This window comes from Abrus precatorius, unplaced genomic scaffold, assembly GCF_003935025.1.
Source record: "Abrus precatorius isolate BTA unplaced genomic scaffold, Abrus_2018 Scaffold2, whole genome shotgun sequence".
Lineage (NCBI taxonomy): Eukaryota > Viridiplantae > Streptophyta > Magnoliopsida > Fabales > Fabaceae > Abrus > Abrus precatorius.
Genome location: NW_020874362.1, coordinates 31,533,417 through 31,556,735, shown reverse-complemented (window position 1 = coordinate 31,556,735; position 23,319 = coordinate 31,533,417). Strand labels below are relative to the sequence as shown.

General features: G+C 34.5%; 2 protein-coding genes and 1 non-coding gene across 7 annotated transcripts in view; all 3 read left to right on the top strand.

Annotated features, from left to right (window-relative positions):
• The first annotated feature begins 1,252 nt into the window (after nt 1-1,252).
• On the top strand, nt 1,253-23,249 carry LOC113860092. 5 transcript variants are annotated; one of them, XM_027492733.1, is made up of 8 exons: nt 1,253-1,381; nt 5,873-5,981; nt 18,188-18,448; nt 18,951-19,281; nt 22,179-22,263; nt 22,450-22,536; nt 22,624-22,866; nt 22,994-23,249. In XM_027492733.1, the coding sequence occupies exons 3-8, from the start codon at nt 18,270-18,272 to the stop codon at nt 23,071-23,073; spliced, it is 1,005 nt and encodes a 334-aa protein (XP_027348534.1). In that variant the 5' UTR covers nt 1,253-1,381; nt 5,873-5,981; nt 18,188-18,269; the 3' UTR covers nt 23,074-23,249. The 5 variants fall into 5 exon arrangements, with proteins under 5 accessions (XP_027348534.1, XP_027348532.1, XP_027348531.1 ...); XM_027492731.1 differs by having other exon boundaries at nt 1,261-1,377; XM_027492730.1 differs by lacking the exon at nt 5,873-5,981 and having other exon boundaries at nt 1,261-1,377.
• Nucleotides 4,471-4,534, top strand: LOC113860454. Its single transcript, XR_003503905.1, has one exon. It is a non-coding gene; the product is annotated as a small nucleolar RNA snoR101 (small nucleolar RNA).
• The window catches only part of LOC113860088 (pentatricopeptide repeat-containing protein At2g01860), a 30,693-nt gene continuing 11,852 nt past the window's right edge, over nt 4,479-23,319 (top strand). The window contains exon 1 of the mRNA XM_027492718.1: nt 4,479-4,497. The gene's annotated coding sequence lies outside the window, so the exon portion shown is untranslated. The remainder of the gene's footprint in view (nt 4,498-23,319) is intronic.

Genomic DNA, 23,319 nt, shown 5'->3' with positions numbered 1-23,319 from the left:
GTTCCTTAAATGCTAAGCAAAAGAAGACAAATTTGAAAAAATGGGAGACTAAAATCGCAAGTTGAGCCTAGTGGTACTAGGAGGAGGAAAAGCAAAGGAGAAGCCTTTCTTTGAGTCTTACAAATCACATCCAAGGAGTTTTGGTGGTGGAAGATGAGTTTTGCACACATTTCTTAAGCGTTACAAGTCACTTTCAAAGAGTTTCGTTAGCAAAAAATAAATTTTGCTTACGTTAATGGGAGACCAAAATCGCAAGTTGAGTCCAATGGCACCGGGAGGAGAAATAGCAAAGGGGAAACCTTCCTTTGAGTTCTACAAGTCACATCCAAGGAGTATTGGTGGCAGAAAATGAGTGTATTAGTGGCGAAAGATGAATTTTACAGACGTTCCTTAAGTATTAAAGTAAGGAGAACAAACTTGAAAAAATATTAGACCAAAACAGGTAGTTGAGCCTAAAGGTACCAGTAGTTAAGAATAAGATTTTATAAGAAAAAAATATAAATTCATTTCATAAGTTAAAATTAATTAATTTTCTCAAGTTTTAAAGAAGTTAAATAACTTCTAAAATATATAAAAGCTTAACTTTATTGTAACTTATGAGAGAAGTTTGATTCGTTTTACTACTTATTTTTTTTTAAACTGTTATAAATATTTATTGAAAAATTATTCAGATTGAGATAGAGTAGTGGAAGTACACAGTAATGACTATAATTTTTTAAGGCCAAAGAAAAGAATGCAAAGCCTAACCCTTTTAAAGAAATATAAAAGAATAAAGTTACTAAATGAGTTCAAAAAGTTTGATAAAGATATGACTAAAGATGAAAAAAAAAATTATCTTTCATTTATTATCGAGAAAGACAATGATGTAGAAAAAAGAAAAAAAGTTTAAATATAATTTACTCTTCAAAATAATTTTAAAAAAAAACTTTAAAAATAATTCTTTTATAGATAAAATTCAGATTAAATATTACAATTTAAAATATAAGGTACATATTTCAGTGTGAAAATTTTGTCATAAAATGATTTATATTTTTATAAATTCAATTTTAATATAATAAATATGCATTTTATTTTAGATGAGAGTTTTTTAAAAGTATTATTTTATTTATTAAGTCTCATAATTTTATTATATTAACTATTTTATTTATTAGTATTTAAATTATTTATTTATTTTAAATTTATAAGATATAAAAATATTAAAGTATGTTTTAAAATTTTATTTTAATTAATGATAACATTCCTAGAATCGTGCAATGCAGTAGAGAATCACAAATTGCATAGCGTCTGTCACAGTAAATCACAAATCCCAAATCTTAATTTTGTCTGGGTCATAGGGGAACCTTGAAACCTCCCTTCCAAAGTCACGCTCGTCCCCAGGTAGGTACACTCACACTCCCAGCTCATTTCATTGTTTTCAGGAACCCTAATACTAATGCTCATTTCTCTCCAAATTTAGTGATTTTCAATTAACTTAATTAATTGTTTATTCATCAGTTACAATATGATAGGATCTCTTGGAAGAGAATAAAAATTAATGTTGGTGTCTATTAGTGTCAGACCAACAACAGAGCTAGGTGCTAAAAGGTTGATGTTGTATATGAACCTGATCCAGATCAAATAAACTTAGTTTTGTCCAGACAAATGACCCAGTTTGGCAAGTTTAAAATTTTCCAATAAGAGGTGACAAAAATCCGTATGGACACCATTTGTTTGATGAAAGTTCTGCTCGGTCACTAGTATTTTTACACCCAATTTTTCTTACATTTATTTTCTATCTTCTCCTTTATGTTATCTCTCTCTTCTCTCTACCCACTTTACACCCAAATCGTGAGTGTCAAAATATATAACTTTTTTTTACAAATCTTGCTTCTGAATAATGGAATGCACGGTGTCATTTCCTAGCGTGCATTTTGTTCCTTTGAGAAGAACTTTGCAAATATGAAAGAATCACTTCAGCAGCACATTCAAAATGGAGAAGAGCACCAAAGAAACTCTATAGTTAGGTGTTAATATGTTCTTGAAGGAGCCTAGCACCAGCTCTGAACTTACTAAGCAAGATGTGAATGGAGGGAATGATGAAGAGTAGGAAGAAAATACTGGTGTTGCTTGAGAATCAGATGAGCTTGAAACCGTCTCATACCTTTCTCAAGGTAGAATCCCCAACTTGGACAATTAAATAGAGAAAGGAGCTTTGTCTTCCAGTTACCTACAAGCTTCAAACTCTAGGACTTTCTACACAAAAAAATGCTAGATAAAATTGATAGCTCCAGCTGTGATTTCTTCTCGTGCTTCTATGGCTAAGAAAGTGTGTAAAATGAAAAATAGTAGACTTTAAGAATCCTACAAGCATTGTCTTGTTTGTACATTCACAATCGTAAAAAATTCTTTTAACATTTACGATAGATAATATTTTGAATGTTTAATATAATGTAGGGCAATTTGAAAACTATTAGCAGTGAACTGTGTTCTGCTAGCAACTTAATTTGTCAATGTATGACTATGAATGATTTGAGTAAACTATCCGTTCAAATTAATTTTTTATCACTAGTTTTTCATTAGTTTTCTCTAACTCCCACCCCTAACCATTTTTCCCATTTTTTTGGTTGAATTGACCAGTTCATTCTACATTATTTTATCATGTGTAATACTCCCGAATCTGAGTTACTGCATCCATAATACCTTTTGTATCTGAATTATGTGCAGGTGACATTTTAGTCTAATAAAAAATGGTTTAAACATAAAGTAGATCCAAATGATCAGTTCTTGCTTGTAAGTTTATTAATTATTATTGCAGGGATCTTTGAAGTGAATATCACCTCTGACCCCTCTCCCCCCTGTTTGTTGTGTCGCTTTACACGTATTTTCTTATAAGTTGATACCACCTCTAGTTAAGATTACTGTTTCAACAGTGCTTCCATTTCAGATATGCATAGTGATTAGGCAGCTTTGCTGCTTTTCTTCCCCTTCAAATCCTCATGTATTTTTCTTTTTGCTAACTTAGAGGATATCTTTTATTTTACTTGTACTTTGCTTTTGTTTTGTCTAAATTGTATTTTTCAAATGTTTTGAAAAGTTTTTTTTTATCCATGTATGTCTAAACTCTAAAATGAGCAAGAGCATCAATGTTTCCAAACTTCATATATAATGTACTTAAAACCCAAACAATCACTTGATTGAAGAAACAGAGAAGTCAATCTGCAATGCACAACAAATTTATTTCCAATAATTCTAAATTAATATTTTATTGAAAAATTCAGTTATTATTATATTAATTGATTCAAATTTTTATTTTTAAACTTATGGACTATCTTTTGCGTCTTTTATTTTTTTATTCAAATAAATGTAAAATATATTTTTGTATTCTTTGGTGCACCAGTACTCCATGAAATATTCTCCAAAAATTAAATTTACAATTTAGTCCTTTGTTATAATAATTTTGTTAAAGAATCCTTTTCATCAAAAGAGGTACAATATTAATTTATATGGAACCCTAGCCAACACAAGGGTTGTGTTTGTGTGCACTGTGGCAATAGAGTGAAAGGTTTTTGAGGCACTGTGAACAGCACATAGACATTAGGCAATAGAGTGCATGAAATGTTCGTTTTTATATGCATTTTTGAACTGAGATTGTCCCACTATGAAGAATTTGAATGTGTGTGTGTGTGTATAAGCTTTTGTCAAAATGGTGTATGAATTAGTGTTTCCTAAACTATAGATCTGTTTGCAAGCCTTGATCCCTATTTCCTAATCCATAGTGATAAAAATCGATTCAAACCTTGTGTTTTGCAGTTCCTCTTTCAAACAAAAGATAAATTTAGCTGTTAACCCCTAATGTGGGTGTGATGCCTAGCTTATTTTCATTCTTAACCCATCAAATCCCTAGCTTGAGTTTTCCCTTAATCCCGTGAAATCAAGTCACTGTTCCTAGCTCTATACTAACCACCAATTTAGTCCTCTAATCCTTTCTTATGCCTGCAAGTCCTACTTACCCTCACATATACACCCAATGTTTTTTCCACCCCTTAATTCTACCCACAATATAAACCCCAACTTTGATATGCAATAAACCCATTTACTATTTCAAATTTGAAAATTAAATGAGATTGAAGTATAAGAAATTGCTGTACTTTAGTGATAGCAGCAGATAGGCAATGTTTCCTTCCTGACCTTATGAGTTCATCAACTTTATCAAATGTGTATTGGTTGCACTTGCATCTATAGATGTTGTGCATTAGTAGTTACTTGTCTGATTTTGTTTTTGTAGTTGCATTAATAAGTAAGCCTGCCTATTAGATTTTACAAAGATACTTTTTGCTTGTTATGAAACTGCAGTTTGGTTTTGGTATTGGCAAGTCTACCTGTTTGTCTCTAGATTTGTTACATTCATTTGGATATACATGTGCTGTATTATTTCTATTGGAATCTGGTTTTGTAAACTGAAATGCAAGTGCAAAGATACTGCATATGATGGTTTTACACTTGATCTCTGAACTTCAGGTAAGTTCACATGTTGACAAATTCATTCACTGATGCTTTCTCTTTGCACTTAACTATGAAATTGCCCGGAGGGCAGAGAAATATTTGTACTGAGTATTTAGGGCATTGAATCTTGAAAGATGTTCATAGATTTATAGTTATTCCTGTATGGTGTGCTGCTGCCTCATCTAAGCAAATTCTATGATTACAGAGCAGTAGATGAAAATACTTTGCTCATTTCTCTTTCAATCCATGATTATTATTCAATATTTTCTTTTTGAAGTCTACTTCTTACTTTAGAGAAATTTAATTTGGTAATAAAACACATACCCCACATTTTTCTACTTTAGTTTTGTAATGTAAGATATTTTGTAATGGAATTGTCATTTCTTTCTCTCTCTTAAAAACAAAATCTCTTAATCTAAGAAGCATATTAATGATTGTGATTTGTGAGAAAAGCATAAAGCGCATAAAGGGGAAGAATATAAGATGAGTGAGGGATACAGATTAACATATATCCAATACATGTCTACTTTAAAAAATGAAAAAACCTCAAATTGAATGTCTCTAATTTCATACTCTAGGATAATTATTATTTTGGATCTAATGAAGTCTAGCTGGAAGGATATCTGGAGCAGCGGACTACTGTAATGGTCAATTGAGAGTTGTTGGCCTATATAATTTGAAACTTATGAACAAGTAATGTGTTAGTGTTTGATGGTGTAACTAGGCAAATAATCCAGTAGGCCCAGACCAAACTAAAACCAATGGGACCCAGTCCTTAAATAACCGAATTGTTTAAACCAGTTTATGAACCAACCTGATTTATGGTTTGAACTTTAATTATAGAACCAAGACCTGTTTTTGGAGTTCTAGTTTAATGGCTGGAATAATCCAAACCCTAACCTATTTTCCAATCACAAACCCTAATCAAAGCCCTGAACCAGAATCCAAGCCCCTAAACCTTATTCCCCTGTTTTGATTCTCTTTTGACCCCTAATCATAATCCTATTCTCTTCTGATTTCAATGAATCAAAGTCCTGAGCCAGACTAGTAGTTTCGATTCATGTTTCCATCATTCACTTTTCAATCTGAATTGCATTCCATAGGTGGCATATTTCACTCCACTTTTCAAATTGCATATCAGTTTCTCACTAATCGCTGATCTCTCCGAATCACTTTTTCGTTGTTTTGTTCTTCTATTCAAATCCCATATCAGTTGTACAGTGTTGGGTACTTCACTCCTCTTCATATTGCTTAGCAGTGAGCATTTAATCTTAGATCAGTTTTTCTAAAATTCTTTTGCCTGGTTGTATTATCCATTTTGATTCTTTGCTAAATTTGGTTGAATCTGACATGATACCATGTTTTCATTTTGGGGTTTCTGATGTGCCAGATCTGTCAGATCAGGTTCAGAAAAGCTTCAAGTTTCTGCAGATCAGAGCAAACTTCCCTTGGACTTTCGCTTTGCTATTGCTACTGGAGTTTTCGTTTCTTGGTATTGGGTAATCAACTTCCCTCTCTGCATTTTGGATTGTCTGTTGCTCCTTTTTGTCTTCCCCCACCCTCAGCTTTTGCCACTAATATACCTAAATTCAAATGGTTGAGTTCCTAGTCAGTATCTAGATCTACAGATAATTGCTTGGTTTCTGTTTCGAGGGAGAAAACAGGTACTCCACATGGGCATGTTTTTCAGTTTTTACTGATAATGTATTTTTAATATTTAGTCCTGATTAAATTGAGCAGATATTTAATTATTGTGTTGAAGTAACTATCTAGGTAGAGTGGTGGTAAATGAAGCAATCTCAAGTGAGAGGAAAACTGAAAGTGGTTGCGAACATGACATGCTTACAATTCAGTTTCTTAAAAATATATCCATTATGCTAAGCATTTTGGTAACACAATCTCAAGTGGTTAGAGTCATCTATAGCTACTCAGTTGATAATAGTCCAGCTTCAAACAATTCTATCCTCCTCGATTCATGTGGTCTGGTCCTACATTCTCATCCTAGAAAATGTGAACTTTTTGGCTGAATCGGGAGTAGCTTCACTACTAAACTAATTATACATGGCCATTTTAGGGTAATGGCATTTCTTCTAGAGGGTACTATTAGTTTTTCTTCAAGAGTATACTTTATAGTGTGGAAAAAACAACACAAGGGTTTTGTTGTGATATTGATGCTCTGGAAAAAAAATTGGACACGTTCAAGTATAATATAGGCCATAATTGAGGGGTGGCTGCAGATATCAGGTTGAGATTTCTGTATCTCGTTCATTCCATACATACTTTGAAAATAGCTCGTCATAAGTTTTTTTTGGGTTCTTCTTTAGTGTCAAATGTCAATTAAATGTCCTTTAAAGGAAGATTGAAGTATTTAAGTATTATAAAATTGAAAATGAAGGTTTGAGACTGAGATTGAAAACTCAGAGAAAACATGAAGAGAAATTTCTATTATTGAATTCTGAACAAAATGAAAAGACTTAAAACTACAGTAGTGAGGACTCCTCACTTGTATAGAGCTGTTATGAGCAGCATCTATAACAAAATGAAACTAATTTCTATTTCAGAGACTAATTAACAGAAAACAAACTTACAAGCTGTTAAACAGCTTTAAATAACTAACATACAGCTGGCATAAAGCACAACTAAGCACAGAAACTATACAAAACTAATAAATACATAAAGAATAAAAGAGTAGCTTTATTCTTTTCCCTAATACTCCCCCTTCAAACTCAAGGAGGTTGACGAAGTCTAGCAGAGTCAACAACATTGAGTTTGTCTTTGAGCACTTGAAATCTAGCAGGAGATAAAGGCTTTGTGAGAATGTCAGCAAGCTGTTCCTGGGCTGGAATGTGAGATACTAAAAGTTTCTTAGTTAGGACCTTTTCCCTTATAAAGAAGATATCCAGTTCCATATGCTTGGACCTAGCATGAAGGACTGGATTATGAGCTAGTGCAACTACACTTTGATTGTCACAGAAAATCAAAGGTACATCAAAGGAGAAATGTAACTCCTTGAGTAGGGACTGAATCCATAATACTTCACAAGTGGCCTGAGCTAAGCTGCGATACTCTGCTTCTGTACTAGATCTAGCCACTAGAATCTGCTTTTTAGACCACCAACTGATAAGATTTGGACCTAAAAACAGAGAAACCCCAGAAGTGGATCTCCTATCATCAGGGTCAGCAGCCCAATCTGCATCACAGAATGTTAGAATTTTCAGAGGAGAATCAATTTTGGCTGGTTTAAGATGAAGGCCATGAGTGATACTTCCCTTTAGGTATCTTAATATACGCTTGACAGCTTTCCAATGCTCATCTAAGGGCTGCTGCATGAACTGACTGACCTTATAAACAGAAAAATTGATTTCAGGTCTTGTTAGACAAGCATACTGTAGAGAACCTACTACAGATCTGTACAAAGTAGGATCTTGAAAGAGATTAGGCCCTTCTTTTGACAGTTTAAGACCTCCAACCATAGGACTGGAAATAGGTTTAGCATCGTCCATTTTGACTTTTATCCACAAATCATTGATGTACTTACTTTGAGTAAGAAGTAAAGAGCCATTAGGACAGTGTTTTACTTCAATTCCCAAAAAATAATCCAAGTCTCCAAGAAGCTTTAGTGAGAACATTCAGTTTCTTAATCAGTTGCTGAATTAGAGAACTACAACTGCTTGTGATGATTAAATCATCCACATAAACTAAAGCATAGATAACTTTTCCAAAATGAGAGAAAATGAATAGAGAAGCATCACACGATTCACACCTACTAGGAACAAATCCCAGAATTTTTAGAGAAGCAGTAAGCTTCTCAAACCAAGCTCTTGGAGCTTGTTTAAGCCCATATAAAGCTTTGTTCAGCTTACACACTAGGTGTTTGTTTTCATTTTCAAAACCTGGAGGTTGTTTTCATCTTCAAGATCACCACTCAGAAATGCATTATTTACATCTGGTTGCTTGATATCCCACTTATGAGACAAGGCTAAGGTGAGAATAATCCGGATTGTCACAGGTTTAATGACTGGAGAAAATGTCTCAGAAAAATCAAACCCGGGTCGTTGATGGAAAACCTTTAGCAACTAACCTTGCTTTATACTTGTTTATGGTCCCATCAGGATTTTCTTTTACCCTGAAAACCCATCTACAGCCAATAGCTGTTCTGTTAGTGGGTAAGGTTGTAAGACTCCCAAGTTTGATTTTTGGAAAGAGCTCTCATCTCATCCTCCATAGCTGCTGCCCATTTAGGATCTTTAAGTGCTGTTTTGACTGTTTTAGGTAAACTTTGAACATGAGTTAAAAGTAAAGTAGGATTTAGCCTAGGCTTGACAATACCTGCTTTAGCACGAGTGGTCATGGGATGAATATTTTGTGGATGGATAGAAGCAGTAGGGTATTGAACCTGATGCTCAGTAGCTGATTCTTGAATAAAACCAGAACTAGTGTGATTTGTGTTAGAAGAGTTGGATTAGAACCACCCTGAGAATCACCAGCAGGTACAATATCAGCTTGATCAGAATTTAATGGACTTGAGAACCAGATACTGCTGCAGGTATACTAGCAGCTTGATCAGAATGTAATTGGCTTTGAGGATAAGAGACTACAGTATTGGAATTAGAATTTGAAGAAGAATTTGAGTGAGATATAGTAGTAGTATTAGGATGAGGATTGGTGACAAATCCTGGAGGTTCATAATTTGATGTAGCATTTGTAGAGTTAGGCTGAACCACACTTGATTGTAACTTCACCAAAGGAATATGAGATGAGAGGGATAAACTGGAGTCTGACTTTTCCTGAGAAAACAGCTTGGTATAGGGAAAGAAATACTCATTGAAAATAACATCTTTAGAGATAAAGATGAGCCCATCTTTATTAAGACACTTGTAACCCTTGTGATTAGATGAATAGCCAAGGAAAACACATTCTTCAGACCTAGGCTGAAGTTTATGTTGATTGTAGGGCCTTAAGAGTGGAAAACATGAACACCCAAAAACTCTAAGGAACTTATAGTCAGGATCTGATTTATACAGCACTTTATAAGGAATCTGAAACTGCAACGCTGAAGTAGGAAGTCTGTTTAAGAGATAGACTGCTGCCAGGAATGAATGATCCCAAAATTTCTGTGGTAGAGAGGCTTTGTGTAGCATAGCTAACCCAAGCTCAATAACAGTTCTATGTTTTCTTTCAACACTTCCATTTTGATGGTGAGTATAGGGACAGGTTACCCTGTGTATAACACCATGTTCCTTCAAATAAGAAGTGAAAACTCTAAATTCTCCTCTCCAATCTGTTTGAACAGATTTGAGTGGACAAGCAAACTGCTTTTCTGCCATCAGTTTGAACTCTTTAAATATGACAAATGCATCTGATTTTGTCTGCAACATATAAATCCATTTATATCTAGTACAAGCCATAGTAGTCAATCCCGGATAGCGGCACGGAGCGGCCGACCTCAAAAACGCTATAGCGGCATAGCGGATAGCGGGATGACCGCTATTTTAGGTATTATAAATATACTTATAAATTAAATTCCACACACATATATAGGCTTAGATGTCAATAACAAGTAACAACAAAATATAAAAATAAATTTAACTAACTAAATTTAAGTCTCTAATGCTTAGATGTTTAAAAATACTAAGTGTTTAATTCAAATACAAATATTTTAATAATTATCATCATCTTCATCTCCAAGATTTGCCATGTTTTCTTTATTTTCACTTTCATCACTACTTTTGTAGAGAACTTCCTCCTCCTCTTCTTCAGAGTCTTCCTCATCACATTCTTCTTCTTCTTGCACAATTTCTTTCCCCTTTTCCTTAGATTTAGATGAAGAAGCAATTGTAGTTGTCTTGAATTTTGATCTCACTTGTTGCCTAGTGTAGGTTATAGGCTCACTAGCCCCCAATTGCATTAGCAACAGCTCCCCAAGTCAAGTTATCATCATCAAACACTAATTCATCTACAGCATCTTCATCATCTCCAGCTATTCCTTCTAGCAACCAATCATTACTATCATCAACATCCTTTAAGATAATAGGATCCATCACGTCAGAACACTCAAAACGTTCATTAAGAGCTTGGTTATATTTAATGAAACTCAATTCTTGTAACCTTTGATGCTCAAGTCTGCTTCTCTTTTTAGAATAAATCTATTTTACCATAAAAAATATATATTAGATTTGCACTTTTAATATAAGAACTTTAAATTGAAGTTACTTGACATTTACTTACGTGCTCAAAAGTACTCCAATTTCGTTCACATCCAGATGAACTACAAGTCAAACTCAACACTCTAATAACAATGTTTTGTAAATGTGGTGTACGTACTCCATAATTCTTCCACCATTCAGCTGCAAGTTATGCATCAACTTATTAACCTTTTGTGTTATATCTACATAATTATATTACAATAAAAAAATTAAACAAATCTCTTACCATGAGCCATTGTAGCCCTTTGTCCTTTTGCTCCACTTAAACCAAAGAGACCGTCAGCTCTTCTATATGTTGACAATTGAACTGTAGCATTGTCTATATCATCTTCACTTGTACATAACTTTTCAATACATTTATACAAGCTCTCCACAACTTCAGGATCATTTTCAATTTGTTTATTGCTATAAAAAAATTGAGGATTCAGATAATAACCTGCAACATGTAATGGATGATGAAGTTGACACTCCCATCTTCTATCAATTATAGCAAAAATCTCCTTATATTTGTCTACGTTTTCTTTGAATGCTTTCTTTAGCTCTATCAATTGCCTCATATTTATAACTCATTGCAAGCTTTCTTTCATTATCAACAAGTCTCAAAACTTGCACAAGTGGCCCCATAGCCTTAAGACTGAAAACCACATCATTCCAAAAAGAAGGCAAAAGCACAGTGTCTGTTGCCTTTTTTCCTTTAGCTTCTTTGGCTGTTTTGGACTTTAACCACTCATCGGAAGTGAACATTTTTCTAAGGTTATTTTTTTGATTATGCAACCTTTGCAATATGAGGAATGTTGTGGCAAACTTTGTCACTTCATATCTAACCAATTCAGCTTTATTTGTGAACCTCCTCATAATGTTCAAAGTCAATGAATGATTATAAATAAAACCCACAAGAGTAACTCTCCTTTGGATTGCTCTCTTGACTCTAGGTATTTTTCCAATGTCTTCTAATATCAAGTCAATACAGTGTGCAGCGCATGGAGTCCAAAACAAATGTGGTCTTTTAGCTTGCAACAACTTACCTAAAATTAAATTGCATAGTCTAAAATTAGAAACTAATAAAATAATTAGAAACTGATATTAATAGAGATAGTTAAGAATAATTCTTACCGGCTAATACATAATTACTTTCATTATCAGTAACTACTTGCACAACATTTTTTTCTCCAATCTCTTCAACAAAGCTATCCAAGAGTTCAAACAACTTTTCTCCGGTTTTTATATAAGTAGATGCATCAATGCTCTTTACAAACATAGAACCAGTTGGACAATTTACTAAGAAATTGATCAATGTTCTATTTTTTTTATCCGTCCACGCATTTGACATAATTGAACATCCACATTTTTCTCTTTCTTTTTCACGACTTTTCAACATTTCTTTTGTATACTAACTCCTTTTTAAGAAGAGGAACTGTACACTCATGATAACTAGGAGGCTTTAGATGTGGACCATAGTTTCCAATAGCTTCAACCATTAATTTGAAAATTTTTGAGCCCACAACGTTGAAAGCAATTCCATTCCTACAAAGGAATCGCTCTATGTATTGAATTGTTCTTGCTCTTGCCTCTTTGACACAAGCATCATTTATACTTGTTTGTCTTTTTGATTTTGCTAATTTGATGCTTGTTTCTGGACTCTTTAACCACAATAAATCCAATGGGCCCTTGACATTTTTTTCTTTTTTGGTGGCATTACAACCACTAACATAAGCTGATGCAACACTTGAGGTTGCAGGTCATTTTCCACTACGAATATTTTGAATTTCTTGCACCTCTTCTTCCTGCTCATCATCTTCATCATGCTGAAGTAAATATACCTTTTTTTCAATTCTCTTCTTCTCATGAGTTGTTGTTAGTGTTTCTTTTATTTCTTTGGAAATCTTTGGACACTTATCAACATCTCCCTTCACTCCCATCTGGTGCCTCCTTGCTCGGGTAATACTGCCTGTAGTCGTTTTTTCACAAAAGTCACAAGTAACAGACCTTTTTATTATTTATGTCTTTCAAACTATTCCATTGTCAACCTATATCCAAATTATTTCCTGAAGGCTTCACTAATGCACAGGATGAAATCGAAACAGAGCTGGTTCCTTGTGACTGATTGGGAGTAGCCATTACTTCTTTTAAGCTTGAAATTTCGAACAGAAAATAATAGAAGAATCAAATCTGAGAAGAGAAAAAAAACAAAGAAAAATATAGAATTTTTTTTTTCAGTCACCGGAAAATTCGCCGGAAGTCTGCCAGAGTTGGAGAAGATGACCGGAAAGTATTTCAATGATGTCAGAAGTTGTGCTGACCTGGAAGAAGATGACAAGACATGAAGAAAATGACTCAAAATAATTTGGGTCACCTTAGAAGCTCGCTGGAGATGAAGAAGATGACCAGAAAATCAAAGTAGAAACTTCGCCAGAAAAACAGAGTACAGAGAACACTCAAATAATCGGAAAACAAAGAAGAGAGGAGAGAGAACAGAAGAGAGAAGAGAGGAGAGAGGAGAGAATACGGAGGCTAGGGTTGAAGAAGAAGATTCAGAAATATAAGGGGGGTCAAAATTTCAAGATTGCCCCCCTTAAAGGGCCCCAACGGTAAAAGACGAGGGGCAAAAACGGAAACGTGGGAGGATGGGATAGCGGCCGCTCTAGCCGCTATTTTCGGCATTTTCTGCCACTATTCGCGGCGCGACAACCGCTACTGTGAAACGCGACAGGGACGCCATCGCGGGAAAGGGCCACTCTGCCCTGCTCCGCCGCTATTGACTACTCTGGTACAAGCATCCACACAGGTTAGGAAATACCTATAACCACAGCTGGACTCAACAGAACTAGGGCCCCACAAATCACAGAAAACAAGTTCTAAAGGATTAGAGTAAGTAAAAAGGGAAGTAGTAGAAGGAAGCTTATGAGATTTTGCAATAACACATGAATTTCAAAAATCTGATTTTATTGATTTTGATATGGGTATTTTACAATGATTTAGAACTTGTACAAGAGCTTTGTAATGAGGATGTCTTAGCCTATTATGCCAAAGCATAAAGCTACTAGTATCAACCATATTACAAGGATTACCCAAATTACAAGTACTAGTATTTGAATTACAAGACATATTGCTAGGAAAGACTAGATTACAATGTTTACCAGCCTTTTTACTACAAGAATTAGAAAAGTTTTGAGATTTTTGATGATTTTCATGTGAGAAGCATCTTGTGGCTAGCTTAGGGAAGAATCTGTAGAGACCATCTCTTCCCACAGTGCCATACAGCAAGACTTCATTCGAATCCTGTTGTTTGATGGAACAATCATTGGGATGAAACTCAAAGAAACATGAGTTATCTTTTGCAAATTTACTGACACTAAGTAAATTTTTAGACAAAGAAGGAATAAGCAGCAAATTACTCAAAGACACAACAGAATTAGGATTAGTGGGGGACCTAAACATGTTTGATGCTTGTTTCTGGACTCTTTAACCACAATAAATCCAATGGGCCCTTGACATTTTTTCCTTTTTTGGTTGCAGTACAACCACTAACATAAGTTGATGCAACACTTGAGGTTGCAGGTCTTTTTTCACTATGAATATTTTGAATTTCTTGCACCTCTTCTTTCTCATCATCATCTTCATCATGCTAAAGTAAATATGTCTCTTTTTCAATTTTCTTCTTCTCATGAGCTGCTATTAGTGTTTCTTTTATTTATTTGGGAATCATTGGACACCTATCAACATCTCCCTTCACTCCCATCTGGTGCCTCTTTGCTCGGGTAATACCGTCTATAGTTGTTTTTCCACAAAAGTCACAAGTAATAGACTTTTTATTATTTATGTCTTTCAAACTATTCCATTGCCAACCTATATCCAAATTATTTCCCAGGGCTTCACTAATGCATAGGATAAAATCGAAACAGAGCCGGTTCCCTGTGATTAATTGGGAGGAGCAGCCATTACTTCTACTTTAAGCTTTGAAATTTTCAATAGAATATAATAGAAGAATCAAAACAGAAAAGAAAAAAACACAGAGAAAATTATAGGAAAAAACAATTGTTCAGTCATCGGAAAGTTTGCCTGAGTTGGAGAAGATAATCGGAAAGTATTTGAGTAATGTCAAAAGTTGTGTTGACCTTGAAGAAGATGACAAGAGATGAAGAAAATGACTGAAAATAATATGGGTCACCTTAGAGGCTCATCAGAGACGAAGAAAATGACCGGAAAATGTCCCTTCTTTGGTAGAAGCCTCATCGGAGATGAAAGCTACACTTCAGATGTGGAAAAATAGAGAACAGAGGAGAGCTTATTGAAGAGCTGTGGAGAGAGTTGAGAGGTGACTTGACGGAGGCTAGGGTTTTGCATAAGGAAGAAGAAGATTTATAAATAAAAGGGAGGGGGGTGAAATTCCAAGATTGGCCCCCCTTGAAAGGCCCCAACGGTAACAAACAAAGGGCAAAACTGGAAATTTCAGGGGATGGAATAGCGGCCGCTCCAGCCACTATTTTTGCAATTTTCTGCTGCGATTCGCAACGCTACTGTCGCTGCACGTGACGCTACAGGGTCGCTGTCGAGGGAAAGCGCCGCTCTGCCACGATAGCTGCCGCTATAAGCGCTATTGACTACTATGCTTTCTACCCGTTTTTACTAGACTAAAAATTATGCCATCCACTTTGTGTATTGGTGCTTCTAATAGCTTTCTTTGCATGTGATTAATCCACTTTAAATGATCTTCTGTCATCTTTTTCACTATAGGTATTATTCTAATATTCTTGCGTATACAATCATTTTTTATCCTATTATTTCTTGTGTGACTAATGTTATCAATGACGGATGTCAAGTCATGATAGAAAGTCAAAAAAACTGCCATAAAGTTATGGTGGATATCGTGGCGAGTTATGGAAGATATAATAAAATATATAAAAAATATTATAGGTTATAGGAAATAATAGAAAGTAATTAACATAAAGCATAAAACATAATTCAATACAAAATAAACATTCATCAAATGTCAAGTTAACAAAACAAAGTGATAGAAATTATTTGAGGAAAAAAAGAGAAAAACAAAATGATTAGAAGCACTTGAAAGATTTGATGAAGATTCTTGTTCAGCTATGTTAAGGAAAGCTGAAATAAAGAGAGAAATTATTTGAGAAAAAAAGAGAAAAATAAAGATGTGAGAGAGGGAAACACTGAAATAAGGAAAACTGAAAGAGGGACAGGGAAAAATGAAAAAAAAAAAATTGTTACTAGAAAAATTTGAGTCATTGTTGATAGAGGTAGCAGTCACCGAAGATGTAGCGTTCATTGGTCATTGGAGCTGTAGCAACAACACTTGTCGAAGACTAACGAATATTGAGGAAAAACAATGGTTGAGTGAGTGAGACTGTGAGAGTGAGGATGAATTGACGAAGAACTCAGATCAAGCAATAAATACAAAGATGAAGCAAAAAGGAGCAGCAAAAAGACGATAATCGCATGAAGTAAAAGCACGAAGAAGAGAGACGAAGATGTGACCTGATTTAGGGTTTGGGCTTGTGGGGGGTTTTCTCTGTAAACCAGATTGGGTTTGCTGCCCAATCCAATTTTTCTTGTGAAAAATGTCATTTTCAGCATGACTGCTATCACCGCCATAGCTGCCATATGCATAACGGCTACCAAGGCACTGTTACTAAAAACTGCCATATTTTGCCATGGTCTTTGTGGTTTGGTTGAAAAACACCACCGTTACCCACTATGGCGCCGCCATAACCATTTTTTAAAATCATTGCATGTGACTACTTATTCATTTTAACATTCTTATTTATGTCATTTTCAATTTTTTCTCATGTTGTTTTCTTAAGGTCTAACATTCATTACCATATACGATAATTGGTCGTATAGTAGTGTGTTTAAGTTTCCCTTTTAGCTTGATAGATACTTTATAATCACAAATAACTCTTGTTTTTTTTCTACTTTAATTAAATAGCTTGTATTATATAGGTAACATTTTCATTAATTTCTCCATCATTCTGTAAAATCGATTCCAAGTACTTGAACTTGGAGACTTGTCTTTCTCATTTAGCCCTTTGAAACCAAAACTATTATGAGTTGTTCTAAATTATCTTACCTCATAGCCATGTCTGTTTAGTTCTTGGCTTAGGAATTTTTTTCTTGTGGAATGTCTTGACAGACTCCTCAAAATCTTCCTAAAACTTTTCTTTTCAAAAGAACTTCCAAACTCATAGGGCATAAGCTCTAATGATATTAATGGTTTCCCATGCAACCCTTAACTTTAAAGATAATATCTTGTCCCAAAACTTTTTGATGTCCACCACATTCTTTTTTCAGATTTTGTCCATAATGATATCTATTCTACTCTTTCCTCTCGTTTTCCTTGTGTACCATAGTTTAAAACATGTAGTGTCTTGCTCTTCAGTGTTTTTTTTCAAGTCATTTAGTTTTTTGAAGACACATAATGTTAATCCTTCTTCAAATCATACTGTCCCCCACTTCCAAAGACATGCCTTTTAAAGTACCAAAATCTTAAGAGTGAAACCTAATTAAACACTTTTGGACTAGCTTCTTTACTTACATCTGTCTTGACAAATGTGAAGACCTTTATTCATATAAGACTACATCTGGACATCGATGCATTTGACACTGTATTTGAGCCATACAACATGTTACTTTTGGGTGACGACCTAGCCTTGGCACGATGCTGTTGTGAGTGATCTATGCATGAGTTTTGACTAGTTTTACAGTGGTTACCAAGAAAATAACACAATGTGAATCGTAATCATTTCTTTATTTATTCTTTCATAGGAAGAATAGCTTGTGCATAATTTGTTTTGTTGGAGCCATTGATGTCTTGGCCAACCTCCATGTAGAACAAATGGGTATCCTTCATATATATGCATACTAACTTTTCTGGGATTAAATATCTTGTATCAAGGCATTGGAATGTCAAGTTCAACTACAAATTGTGGGAAGGAAACTATTAATGTGATTTCCTTGTGATATTGGGTGCTAGAATTTTGGAGAGGTGGTTGGTGTTTAAGTGTGTTTTGTAGGGATTGGCCTCAACACTTTTAGGTAGATGATATAGGGGTTAAGTTCGTTAGATTGTAATTTGCTTATTGCTGTTCTTTTTTTTCCTTCCATCCCAACTAAAAAATATGCTTTAGCACATCGACTACAGTTAAAACAGAATATTGCATCAACATATTCATAACTTGGCTTATGTTTGTCAGAAAGGATGGTGTGGAGTGTAAATTTTCAATGATAATGGGGCTGATGGTCATTTTGAAAAACCTTGAGAGGAGTGAGTGTTATTTACTCTTTTCTTTTAATAAACAGGAAGTCTTCTACGTGGCTATTGGCTAATCATGATATCTATGAGTATGAGATTTTAATACTAATCTCATAGCTGATGTTGCATTCTTCTTCACATTGTCTATGTAATAGGATTATTCATTGTGTGAAATCAAGAATTGACTACAATATATGCTAATTTATTGTTTTTGCTTTTTCAATTTTAGGCAAGTTTTCACGTAAAATTTGTCAACTCAACTCACCATAAACAGGGTGACTGAGGCTTTAAAACCATTGGAAGTTCATACAATGGCAGGAATAGCTATACTTCTGGATCTATGGAGGAAAAACCAAAAGCTTAGCTCTGGATTGCACTCATCTTCTCACGCCTTTCAGTCTTCTTCTGCCTTTTTCTCTGCCTCTGCTGCTACTGCTGCTACAGCATCTTTTGTTGCAGGGACTAGTTTTGCCTCAAGAGCTGTGTTTGGGTATGCTCTGCCTCCATTTTTCTATGGATACATTGTTAGTGTTTCAGGGATGTGTTTGCTTTGATATGTTGATTGTTGTTGATCTAGGGTTGGATACACAATTTGACAAAATATGATTGATTTGGTTTTGATGATTTGGGTATGGTTGTGGATTACTATACATTCTACTTTAAAAATTTATCTGGTTGGTGAAAATTTGGTGTTGTATTTGTGGATAAATGGGTTGTATTGTTGGGGTGTGTGTGTGTACTTAACCTTTTTTTTTTGTGTTACTTAATGTTTTAATTGTATATGCATATAAGGGGATTTAGTAACTAGCATATCTGAAGGAATTACCATTGACACACTTTTAGCATTTTTTATGAACGAAAGGAGGAAAATTTATGAACATCTGTGATGTTTGTAGAAGTCTTTTTTGTAGAATAGCAGACTAGTCTGTCCAACTTCAGCTTAACCTGGAGCAATAAGCATATATTTACATTTAGTTGTCATGCAATTTTAGTTTCAGGTCACCAGTTGCCTATTGTGATGCTGGTGTAGCAATATCAGAAGACTATATTTCTAATGTACAAAGTTCTGAAAGGAATCAGAATTATGACGCTCTAAGATATAGTACCAAGCAGTATTATGTGGAACTTAAACCTCTCCTTTCTGCTTTTGAATTGAGGGCATTTGCAATGACATCCATAAGGTCGTTCTTAATGTTCTATTTGCCTCTTTTGGAGCCTCGTGCGGAAATGGAAGATGATGAGGATTTTCTGGAGGAGAATCAAGAGCACCATGTTGATCTAGTTGTTCCCTTCAAAAAATCAGTGAAGCAAATCATCCGTGAGGTGATATTTTATGTTTTTTTCTGTCTATATTCTTGGTTCTGTAAAAGTTGTATCTTGCAATATTTATGATTTATGTGTGATTTGCTATTAGTATTAGTGGCTGATGTTCTGCTGCTATATATAGCTTTTATCTCATGAACTCCATGTCTAATTTATAAATAGCTCCTCTTCATTCCAGACACAGATAGATAACATATTATTTGAGGTGGACAGTTGTTTCTTCTATTTGTTCAAACTTCTTTCGTTCTCTACACTCAATTATAATACTTTCATATTTTTGGGTCATACTCAATGTAGGGTAATGACCTTGGGAATAAAATTGTTTCTTTCAACAAAATTACAGGGAAAATAACGGGCATATGTAGATTTGTGAAAATGGCTTTTCTTCTGGTCAATGCCCTGTTGCTATTGAAGAAAATTTGTGTTATTTAGAACTTTCTGAGACAAGCTAACTATATGCGATGTACATTTTCAGGGATCCATATTGCCATTTTACTAGCTCTTATTATTTTAAATCAGTTTACTCTAATATCTTGCATATCCCATTAGTGGGATTCCAACTGCAGCTTCATTCTTCATAAAATGAGTTTACTTTTTCTTCATCTTCACATTCATTGTTCTAGACTGTAGACAACCTTAGAGAATGTCTTCTTGATTAAACTCACCTTTTAGAATCTGCACAGGTGATCCAACTTAATCTCTACTTAGGTGTTAGTAGATCGACAATTAAGAGGTGTATTTAAAAGCTATGAAGCCCAGATACTTAATGCAACATGGGTATGTTATGACACTAATATGGGGAATTATTAAAATTCAAGATACGATATATGACCTAGAAAGATTAACATGAATTAAAAAAAGTATTTTAGCATAAATGCACAATATTTGTTAAAAAGAATTGATAATTTCTCATCAATACATTACCATATCGGTGGATGATGATCTCAATTTACAAAATATTAATTTTGATCTTGACAAAAAACCATGATTGCATATCTTTTTGTTGCCCTTAATATGTTCTTTCCTCGATACACATGTCATAAAAGTTACATATTTTAACCCAGTACATTTCACAATGGCCACAAGCCTTCATTAGTTTTTATTCAAAAGAACTCTAGGTTCTATATAATTTCCTACTATCTATAGCTTTGAGGATATACAGAGGAAAAGATAGAACCTTGATGGAGCCATGTGTATTTTTAATCCTGTTCAAAGTTTCGAAGCCATATCCCTAACTTCTCAGTCTAGAAAATTTAAAATTAAGAAATTGGAGGGTACACCCTGGATACATGCCTAGGCATATTATAATTTATAAGTGTATTAGGTATCAATATGGGTATGACTGTATGACAGTGATACTTCACCATTTTTGGAGTATTGGGGCTTCATAGAACAGAAGAAATAAGGGCGAGCAAAGGGAAATGCAATTTGGGTCAATTTCAGCTGTGTAGAACTTCCTAACCTTATTAGAGAAGGGAAAGCAACAGGACATGAGAGAGGGGGAGGGAAATTGAAAGAGTAAGGAGATTCTGGAGTAGAGTTTAAGAGGGGAGAGTTAGGAACCTCAAACATCCTATATAGTTAAGAGAGATTTGTGCTGTTTTTTCTTCCTTCTTGATTCAGTAATCACCCTAGTTCCAATGCAAGGCGAGGAGTTTTCATTCAATAAAGTTCTGTTTATTTTTTCTGATCCAATTTCTACTAATAGCTTCTAAAATTATGCAGCAATTGCATGAAGGTTCTTGATATCTTGCTTCTTGACTATTTCTTAGAATGGGGCAACCCTAGGAACTCTGATTATGAAACTGGTGTAGGATAACATCCCTAGGGTTGAAATTCTAGCATTCAAGAAATAGGGAGAAAAAATAATGGGCAATTAGTTTTGGCATACAACAAAGGGTGGGCTGGTCTAAGTAAAAACCCGGTCAAAGTAACAACCAGGTAATATACAAGAAAATGCAATCATATTGGAAACTGAGCATTATTGTGATAACTGTTTCTCAAGTATATAGAAATCTAACCTGTAGAATTCCGTTAATCCTGGTCATCTAAAGTAACCTGAACAAAGAAAATAAAAAAATAAAAAAACCTACTGTGTGAATTCCCTTAATTCTGCTGTGTGAACAGTGCTCATTGACAATAACTCCTTTGTCCTCCATCAATACTATTAATCTTGTTGATTATATGCAGACCTGTACAGTATGTGGCTGTTTACTTTTTTCTAAACTACATTTGAAATTGATATTGATTAGTTAATATAATATATGCAGTATCTAATGATCTCCAGGAATAAAATTTTGACATGATTGGTGTGGTCAAAATTGTTGTATGCTTCCAATGTCCTCTGTTATATTTGCATTGATTATATATAAAAATAATATGCTTATCTACTTACTATAGGAGTACCCTTACCAAAAGCTATACAAACTTCAGCTTCTATAAAGGGATGATATATTTTCTATTATATTTGATAAACTGACATATCAGTGTAAGCCTTTGCTACCAAGCTAGTTAATTTCCCTAGATATTTGACATTTGAGAAAGACGTATTTATATGCTGCTTGGAATTCGTCAACTTTTCAGAATTGACTATATTCATTTGAAATGTTCCAAGTCCAACTTCCTTAACATCAATCTTTTCCCTTTGACTCTATATTCCTTCTGGACCTTGTTTTTGTTGATTCAGGAAGAACAAATTGTTACAATGCTTCCTTTATAAGCTTCCCTTTTATTTGGTAATTACTAAAATTACCTAGTAAATTAGTTGGATTTGTTGACCTTTACTCTATTATGCATGCATCAACAACATGCATATTTCATTGTATTTCTCTGTATAATAATGGTTTAAAACTTTAAATGTATTTATTATGTTAAACGTGTCTTGGATGCCATCACAGACAACTGTTGTGACCACTAGAAGGATTTTAGAAAGAATTGCCGTGCATTATGTTTCACAAAGAATGGCATGGAAGCTTCTTAAAGGTATGTTCTCTCTGAAACTGTTTTCAACTTCAGCCATATTTTAGTGATTGGATGCCCTTGTTTACATAAAGCAGTTATTATTTACTACTAGCAAAATCGATATTTTACGAGTAGGAGAGATGGTTTGATATTTTGAGCACTCCGAGTGACCTCACACGCAGTTGGTTTTTGAGATTTCTTGAACAGATATCCCTAGATCAGCTACTCGCAAGGCTGGAAGGAGCATGCCTACTATGGTTTACTTCTACTGTGTGAGCAGAACAACTTTCAGAGGTCAAAGCAATCCATAAATTACTGTTCATTGAGATTCACTGAGCTTTTGACTTCAACTATGTTGTGCTGATTATCTTGTATGTACAGGACACATGCTTGGAGTTGCAGCATCATGGCTTGTCCAAGTAGGCATTGATTTATATCGATTCTTTACTTCCATGTTCAAGGATCAGCATGAGGATGTTGATGTTGATAAAACCAAGCAAGTTGGAGTTCTTGGACAAAAGATTTTCATTGCTACAGTCAGATGTACTTCATCTCTAATTTTTGCCTCCATAGGAGCAGGGATTGGTGCGACCCTTTTCCGTCCATCATTGGGCCAGTGGATTGGTAAGACACATTCAGAGAATTCCAAGATTATTGCTTAGTGTAGCTGAATTTTGGTGATTGAATCGTGTTAAGCTGATTCTTGTCTGTTTCCCTTCACAAGGCTAAGTTGTGTCTTCTCTTCGTGCAGGGTGTGCTGCTGGTGATTTGGCCGGTCCCATTATTGTCGGATTTTGTGCCGACCAAATATTTCAAGTGAAACTTTTATAGCTAATTATATTTTTTGACAGATTTTTTACCCGCTTTAATTAACTGGGGGTACATTATGAGTTTGGTGTATTTGCTACCATATCTGATTCAGCCACTAAAAGTTGCTAGACTTGCTGTCAGCTGAAAATTTGTAACATTTTTCCCATGATAGATAATTCATTTTTGTTTCAATATAATTCGGTCTCTAAGATATTATGATATTATATTTAATATTTTTTCTAGTACTCTCTTATAAAAATATAATAC